General features: G+C 42.3%; 1 protein-coding gene across 1 annotated transcript in view; it reads right to left on the bottom strand.

The window, feature by feature from the left end:
* Positions 1-8,866, bottom strand: part of fam193b (family with sequence similarity 193 member B) — a 24,069-nt gene that overhangs the window by 831 nt on the left and 14,372 nt on the right. The window contains exons 4-9 of the mRNA XM_037675926.1: positions 8,418-8,639; positions 2,073-2,484; positions 1,778-1,961; positions 1,447-1,680; positions 251-1,328; positions 89-164 (exon numbers count right to left, since the gene is read on the bottom strand). Of these exons, the coding sequence (XP_037531854.1) occupies positions 89-164; positions 251-1,328; positions 1,447-1,680; positions 1,778-1,961; positions 2,073-2,484; positions 8,418-8,639 (2,206 nt within the window). The remainder of the gene's footprint in view (positions 1-88; positions 165-250; positions 1,329-1,446; positions 1,681-1,777; positions 1,962-2,072; positions 2,485-8,417; positions 8,640-8,866) is intronic.

Raw genomic sequence — 8,866 nt, 5'->3', positions numbered from 1 at the left:
TATATATATATATATATATATATATATATATATATATATATATATAGTTGTAAGCAAAAGTAACAGTTTGGCTGAAACACTGCATCACCTTTTGAAGTATTCAACCTCCCGATCGATCTCATCCATTTCTTTTGGATCCACATCTTTAGGAAGAAATACGTCATCTACGGAATGAAAACAAGGATTTAAAACAAAATTAGATAGGAAGTTAAAAAAAAAGAGAGGGATGAATAAAATTCTCCTCCCGTACCAAGAGCACTGCTGGACTTTTCTCCCTTATTCTTGTTCTTCTTGTTTTTCCCCTTAGGCTGTTGCTGTTGAGGCCCGTTTGCTAGAATAGCAGGATGAGCTTTGCTCTCCGATTCCTGCTCAGACCGGCCTCCTCGTGTCTCTGGCTCAAACTTCCCTCTTTGTGTGCCCGAGGAGGCACCGTTTGCTGCATGTGCTGTATGTTTGGATGATCTGCCCTCTTCTGCTTTCTTCGGCCCGTTCCTCTGGTTGTCTGCAGAATGCTGAGGCTGCTTGTTCCCAGACTTTGAGCCATTAGATACCATTTCTTTACACTCAATGGTTTTCTGTGCTTCATTACCAGAGGCAGCTTTGGTTGGTTTATTAGAAGTTTGCTCTGGCACAGATGGCTCCTGTTTCTGCTGTTGTTGCTGCTGCTGCTTTTTATTCTTCTTGGACTTCACACTGCCATTTCCAACTGCTGTGTTTTTGGGGTCGCTGGTGTCCTCCTTCGATTTAGCCACTGTTTGAGCTGGCACCTGCGGCGAACTGTCAGATCCAGTGGAAGTGCGTCTTTCTGGTGAGCCAACTCCTATGAGCTTTGAAAGAACGGTAGTAGTGTGTAACCGCTGGATGTCCTTTGAAGCGGCACTAAGACCCGATGAGGTGTTGGTGGCAGCATTTGGGGATGAGGCGACATTTGTGTCTTCCCATCCATTTACCAGGTCCAGGTGGCTCTTAAAGGTTCCCAGCGAAAGAGGAGAGAGGTCCAAGTCTATTTGCTGCATGTCGGAGGAACCATTCAGGTGGGACAGTAAATGGTTTCCCTCCAACGTGGCTGCCTTCTTTGGAAAGTCGTTCACGTCCAGGTTGAGGTCGTACATGCTAAAAGAGGCTCGGATTGAGTCTTTGATGGTGTTCTTGATCTCTTCTAGTCGACTTGTGAGAAAACTGTTGACCCGTTCTAGTTCTAGCTGAGGCCAGTCAAGCAGTCGACTGGTTTCTGGACCGTCGGGAACGGGTTCGTCAGTGGGCTCATCAGCTGGATTGGATTGGGGTTCACTGCCTGCAGCACCCGTGTTGTTCTGCTGAGCTTTCTCCTACAACAGAAACGCCACAGGTCCAATAGTAAAATGTAAAAAACATCCATTGATCAGTTATCACTTTTTTATTTGACTAAAGTACATTTGTAGGAAATGTTCACTAATGCCACCGCACCTTCTTCTTCTGTTTGTGTCGAGCCCTTTTGGCAGCTTTGGCGCTGTTGACAGGTTTGGGCTCTGAACTGTTTATGAAGTCTAGCAGCTCGTCTACGTCCCTGTTGTCAATGGCACCCACCGCCGTCAGCTCTGAATCCTGGCGCTGAGGAGGCTCCTCTTTACGCCGGGTTAGACGTGAGCGAAGCTTCTCTCGGATCTCAGCGTAGTTTCGGCTGGTTGGTGCAGCTGGGGGCTGAGAACAGACATTACGTAACTACTACGTCTCTGTTTTATAAGTGTTTCCTAAGCCTGGAAGAACAGGTGTAGATTATAACTTGGACTTAAAGTACCGCGTTGTGTCCAAAGAACTCGCAGTAGCAGCAGTCGCAGTACTTCCCATCCTTCTGGTTGGTAGAAGAGGAGGCACAGGAGCTCCTTTCAGAACTGCTATCTTCATCCTCCCCCTCTTCCAGCTCAGATGAAGGGTGGCACAATGTCCCATTTGTCACTTTATGCCCCTTACATGCCTGATCCCTACAAAAGAAAGACACAAATCCCATAGAATACATTAGTACTTCTAATAAACCCTCATTTTTTCCACATTCCTCATGCTAATCCGAACAATGCTGAGGCATCAGCACTAACCTGCAGGCTCCAGCTGTTAGATGGCCCACATTAGACGTGGCCACAGTTCCCTGGCTGTGTCCGTTACAAGAGTGATTGCAGCCCATTAGAGACGTTCCCAGTTTGCTGTGCTGTGTGTTCACGGGTGGAATGTGGGAGTTTTTGCATGGGCTGGGCTTGTGCACAGATGTGGGGCTGTCTGGACTTGGAGAGCTGAGTTTGGCCGTGGTGCTGTGGAGGTTTGGTACCAGCGGGGGAAAAGAGGCATGAGCAGGGTCGCCAGTGCCACAGGAGGAGCTTACGTGGCCATGCTGCCCGGAGCTCGGCTTCGGGGGCAGGAGGGAGGAATGCTGTGACGAAAGGCCGGTTGGACTGTTGGGGGGTACAGATAAGTCTGTATGTTGATGGTGGTCGTTTGGATGAAAGGCTTCACCTGGGCGATAGAAAGTATAAACAGATATATAACTTGTCTCACCTCCTGAATATTAAACACGTTTATTGATGTGTACAAAGATTTAAACTATTCCAAATTAGTTCCATTTTTTTCCCTGAATGTCCTTGACAATATTAATCCACCGTCTGTAATCACTAAATCACACTATCAAACTACGATGCTGGCTTACCCTTACATACATGCAGCTCTGTGACCACCTCACTTGACAGTTCAGAGGCATACCTTCCTGTATTTTTTTTATTGAGCTTTAACTAGTTCCATTACGACCACGTCCTCATGGTTTCAACACATTTGTACGAAAAACCTCAAACGTGCAACAATAACAAAGACTGGGTAAGCGCAGTGACAAAGGAGTTCCTTCACCCTCAGAAGGTAATTTAACTAATGAGTTAGTGATCCTTAGAGAAAACTAATTCTTAAAAATGCCAGTCTGGTGTTGTGTGAAGACTCCAGATCAGGCAGCCAAAACTGATTTATTGTTTTCAGTCAAACGCATTCAAGTGTCGCACAGTGGTACGACATGGATGTATAATATTTAACCATAAAATGTAACTTTTTCTAAAATTACTTGTGCTCAACGCCCGTTTCAGTTTCGTTATTTGCATTTGCTGAACCGGATGTACGGTAATACCAGCTGCTGCAGCACAGTGCATCTGCTACCGAGTCCTGATTTCAATCAGCAGAAGTACCGGTAAGACGTTCTGAGCTGTGGAGCGTCACATTCTTCAGCCTGCCTGCATGTGGAACTGCTTTCTTTACTTGTGCAACATGCAACTGAGTTTTTGCTCTTTATATCTAAACGAAAACAACTTTGTTTGATGCGATGAGAAGCAGAACTCGGCAGCGACGTCCAGCAGGGATAGTTAGCTCTTCCGGGGGAAGTTGGAGCCTGTCCTGGTAAACTTTTTACAGACACACCCAAACGTAAAAAACGTGCCAGCACAGAGTGAGGTACTATAAATATCAAAAGTATAGCGATAGAGGTAAAAAATAATAATAATTACTTAAAGACGTACTTAATTTTATTACCATATGATAATTTTGGGTTTAAAAAAGCATTTCCAATGGGATCGCTCTACGGTCATTTCTCCCCTATGAAACAAGAAATGGTAATAAAAATACTGTGAGGTTAAAGGAGCATTTGAAACAATTTTTACGTAAACAAAAAGATGGATTTTTTTTTTTGGATTTTTATTGACAGCACCAAAAAAATTGAACAAAACGTTAACAAAAATAAATGCATAGTTGATTTTTCCCCATGGGGGAATAGGTCAGGAATCAAACTTTAGAACTGAACAATTTATGTAAAAAAAAAACAATTTTTTCCACATACTTCTGCATGTGAACAACTAGTGTCTGTCAACAGCAAACTGGTTGATCCACTATGAGACGGTGCTGCTTAAAAACTGACACTGTTGCAGCTGCTCAGACTGAAAAAGTATTTTGGATCAAAAAACAAATTGTTTCAATAAAGAATAATCTGTCCAGAGGAACAGACTTAACCTTGTTAGATTCATCTAGCTGGCTTATTGAGCATGCATCAGGGCAATACCAAATATCGCTCAAAGTACCATTGAATTTTGAGGGTTGCAAGAAAACTATTAAAGAATAACAGAGCATTAAAATTTATAAACAAAAGCAAAAAGAGAATTAATCTGAAGCCACAACAAAATGTACCGTAATTGCCGGTCTACAGAGTGCACCCCAATATAAGCCGCACACACTAGTTTATTTTGATTATTTTTATTTTTTGTACATATATAAGCTATGCCTGTGTATAAGCCGCAGGTAAATGGTAAATGGACTGTACTTATATAGCACCTTTCTATCTGATCAAGATACTCAAAGCTCTTTACAACACAATCTGTGTCCTCATTTACCCATCCACACAGCACTCTACTAGATCTCTACAAAGCTAATTGAACAAATCATTCTAAAGAGACTAATCAGAGCTTTATCATATTCATACACTGATGGGACACACATCAGAGGCTATGAGGGGTTCAGTGTCTTGCCCAGTGACACTTCGGCATGTGACTGCTGGTGGATTCGAACCCCCAACTCTTGCATTGGAGGACGACTGCTCTAACCACTCACCCACAGCCGCCCCTGTTCACATTGTAACATGAGTGGCAGCACACAGCTACTGAGAGACGTACAGCGCTCGTTGTAGATCAAGATTCAACCACCAGATGATGTTTTATATAGTTTATCTTACTGTTCAACACACACAGAGTGAACCCCACAGGTCTTCATGACAACTACCTCCCTCACTCATATTTACTCTACAGAACGGCCTAACACAAACTAACATATAATGAACACATAAACTAGGCTAAGAAGAACAGACTAATCACTAAAAGAAATGCTAAACAGCTAACCGAAATGATCAACAATGAACATAAATTTTACCCATAATCCCTCTCTGAGGCCAAGTGACCAGCAGTCAACCACAATGAACCAATGAGGTAGTCTCACTAGCTGTGTTTACATGCGCAGAATTCTTTGACCGGATTGAAATGTGTTCTGTTTGAATAATTCAAATGTATTGTTTACATGAGCACAATCTGTTCATGACGAGCGTTTACATGCAGCGGGCTTTGTTCTGAACAGCAGTACTGACATGCGCAGAGTGGTAAACTCTCCTTAAAAAAAACACTGAAGAAGAAGTTTTACTTCCGGGGTGAACGTAAACAAACCTGAGCACCCAAAATGGACCCGCGACAGGTTTTAATGATGGTGGAGACGTTACTGCACTCCCTGACTGAGCTACAGGTAATACAGATCATTTTGAGCTCTTTCAAAGTTTCTAGTAGAAATGTTGTGTCGCTCACCGACCAGTTTTGCTCCCCTGACATGCTAATATTATTAGCCTTAGCCAGGCGGAAATGGCAAAGTCGCACATGCACAGTCAGGTCAGTTTTTCACGATCAGATAAAAACGAACAGATCAAGCGTTTACATGCGCACCTATCGGGTTACGGATCGGCGTAAACCACCCGTTTCGTTCTGATCACAAATTATATCGGATCGCGCCGAATACACAAAAAATAACCCGAACGGAGTGTTTACATGACACACTTTTATTCCGACCGGCCATTTGATCCGGTTACTTATGTCCATGTAAACATACCCATTGAGTCACGAGGACCCACCACCCAAGAGAGACGTTTATTAATGAGACTACCTGTAATAAAGGTTAAAAGAAAGTTACAATGAGGAAAATAAGTATTTGAACACCCTGCAACTTTGCACGTTCTCCCACTTTGAAATCATGGAGGGGTCTGAATCTTTCATCTCGGGTGCATGTCCACTGTGAGAGACATAATCTAAAAAAAAAAAATCTTGAAATCACAATGTATGATTTTTTAATAATTTATTTGTGTGTTACTGCTGAAAATAAGTATTTCAACACCTGTGAAAATTAATGTTAATATTTGGTACAGTATCTTTGTTTGCAGTTACAGAGGTCAAAGGTTTCCTGTAGTGTTTCAGCAGGTTTGCTCACACTGCAGCAGAGATTTTGGGCCATTCCTCCACAGATCTTCTCTAGATCAGCCAGGTTTCTGGGCTGTCACTGAGAAACACGGAATTTGAGCTCCCTCCAAATATTTTCTATAGGGTTTAGGTCTGGAGACTGGCTGGGCCACTCCAGAACCTTGATATGCTTCTTACGGAGCCACTCCTTGGTTCTCATGGCTGTGTGCTTCGGGTCATTGTCATGTTGGAAGAACCAGCCACGACCCATCTTCAATGCTCTAACTGATGGAAAGAGGTTGTTCCCCAAAATCTCTCACTACTTGGCCCCGGTCATCCTCTCCTTAATACAGTGCAGTCGTCCTGTCTCTTGTGCAGAAAAACACCCCCAAAGCATGATGCTTCCACCCCCATGCTTCACAGTAGGGATGGTGTTTTTGAGATGGTACTCATCATTCTTCATCCTCCAAACACGGTGAGTGGAATTAAGACCAAAAAGTTCTATTTTGGTCTCATCTGACCACATAACTTTCTCCCATGACTCCTCTGGATCATCCAAATGGTCATGGTCAAACTTAAGACGGGCCTGGACGTGTGCTGATTTAAGCAGGGGAACCTTCGTGCCATGCATGATTTTAAACTATGACGTCTTAGTGTATTACCCACAGTAACCATGGAAACAGTGGTGCCAGCTCTCTTCAGGTCATTGAGCAGCTCCTCCCGTGTAGTTCTGGGCTGATTCCTCACCTTTCTTAGGATCATTGATACGCCACGAGGTGAGATCTTGCATGGAGCCCCAGTCCGAGGGAGATTGACAGTCATGTTCAGCTTCTTCCATTTTCTAATAGTTGCTCAAACACTTGATCTTTTTTCACCAAGCTGCTTGGCAATTGCCCCGTAGCTCTTTCCAGCCTTGTGGAGGTCTACAGTCTTTGGACAGCTCTTTGGTCTTAGCCATGTTAGTAGTTGGAGTCTTACTGATTGTGTGGGGTGGACAGGTGTCTTTATGCAGCTACCGACCTCAAACAGGTGCTTCTAATTTAGAATAATAAGTGGTGTGGAGGTGGACGTTATAGAGGAGGACTAACAGGTCTTTGAGGGCCAGAACTGTTGCTGATTGGCAGGTGTTCAAATACTTATTTGCAGCAGTAACACACAAATTAATTATTAAAAAAATCATACATTGTGATTTCCGGATTTTTCTTTTAGATGATGTCTCTCACAGTGGACATGCACCTAAGATAAAAGATTCAGACACCTCCATGATTTCTAAGTGGGAGAACTTGCAAAGTCGCAGGGGGTTCAAATACTTATTTTCCTCACTGTATCTGACCAATGAAATTACTGAACGGGTCACAGCCGAACCAATGAAATGGGGAGGGGAGAAGAAAAGGGGAGGGGGGATTTCCCCCCCCCCCCCCCCCCCCCCCACTCTGTGTGTGTTAAACAGTAAAATAAAGTCACGAGGGCCCACCCCTCGAGAGAGGTGTATTGGGCAGCTATGTGAGCGTCCGAGTGTGACGAGGCTAAATGTTTTTGGCGGCAAGAACTCGTTAGCCTGTCCAAAAAATAAATATATAAATTCATAAATTTGTTGCAGCATTGTTTAAGCCACAGGGTTCAAAGTCTGTAAAAAAAGTAACGGCTTATAGACTAGAAAGTACGGTAACTGTGTAAGTGGTACAGAGCTCCAGAGGATTCTGGAGTTCCTGTCCAAGGACTCTTTTTAAGCTGTTTACTGCAAAGTTTAAGGAGTGACAATGAAAAAAGGAACACAGTTCAAGTTTTCAAAGTTATTTTTAAATCAGATTTCTATTCTGACTCCAAATTACATTTGAAACCCATTAAAGTTCCAGGGCATAAGGCAACCAAACAAGACACGATAAATAAAAGGTGGTGGACTTTGTTTTATTAAAACCAATACTTACCATTGTCTTAATTGTCAAAAAAGCTTTGTTTAAAAGGTAAATTCAAATATTTGCTAACAGTTTTCATTATTAAAAATGTTTCATATAACAAAAAAAAAAAACTAAATTACTAAATAATTACCAATGCGTGCTCATCTGCTCACACAGACTCATGTTCGTGCTGCTGTTTGACGTAATGTTTTAATTCTATTAGTGCTTAGTGTATTTGTAGTTGATGTTTTTCTAAGTTCATATCTTAGATGTTATCATTGTTTTTCTTTTACATTTTTATTGTTGGATGTAACTGGGAACTTGTGTACAAAATTTCGTCCCACCACATGTACCACATGTGGTGCGAACGACAATAACGAATCTCTGACTCTGAAATAACCCATTTGACCTACTTAAAATTTATTTAAATGATTTATCAGGTTGTATTCCCTAATAAAATACATGATAGATTCAACAAAATGCTACAAAAAGTAAATAGAAGAAAAAGGGGGTGTGGAGGGATAAAAATGTAAATTACCTGGCGGCGTTGGTCGACGGCACATGGTTTTGAAGTGCTTGGGAGTGGTCTTACAAAGGTCTGTGGAGGTAGACAGAGAGTTCCCAGCAGAAGACCCACTGGAGTTCTGGGACGACGGGTGACTGTAGGGGCACGCTTTGGACCCTGATGTTTTAGCAGATTTTCCAGGCACTTCATGAAGTCCTCTTTTCTCATGAAAGGCTGTTCCTGCTGTTCCCCCTGCTGGTAAAACAAGCATAAATTAATTTAAAACTAAAAATAGATTTAAGGTAATCAATCAATCAATCAACCTTTATTTAGACAGGTAAATCCCATTGAGCCTCAAGGACTCATTTACAAGAGAGACCTGATTTCAACAAAGAAAGATGACAACAATGGACAACAGTAAGAACAATAAACAATTATAAAAAGTCCTACTGCAGGGTTTTTTTTTTTTTTTTTTTTTTTTT

This window comes from Nematolebias whitei, chromosome 4 (genome assembly GCF_014905685.2).
Source record: "Nematolebias whitei isolate Nwh7 chromosome 4, NemWhi1, whole genome shotgun sequence".
NCBI lineage: Eukaryota > Metazoa > Chordata > Actinopteri > Cyprinodontiformes > Rivulidae > Nematolebias > Nematolebias whitei.
This window is presented reverse-complemented; position numbering and strand designations above follow the sequence as displayed.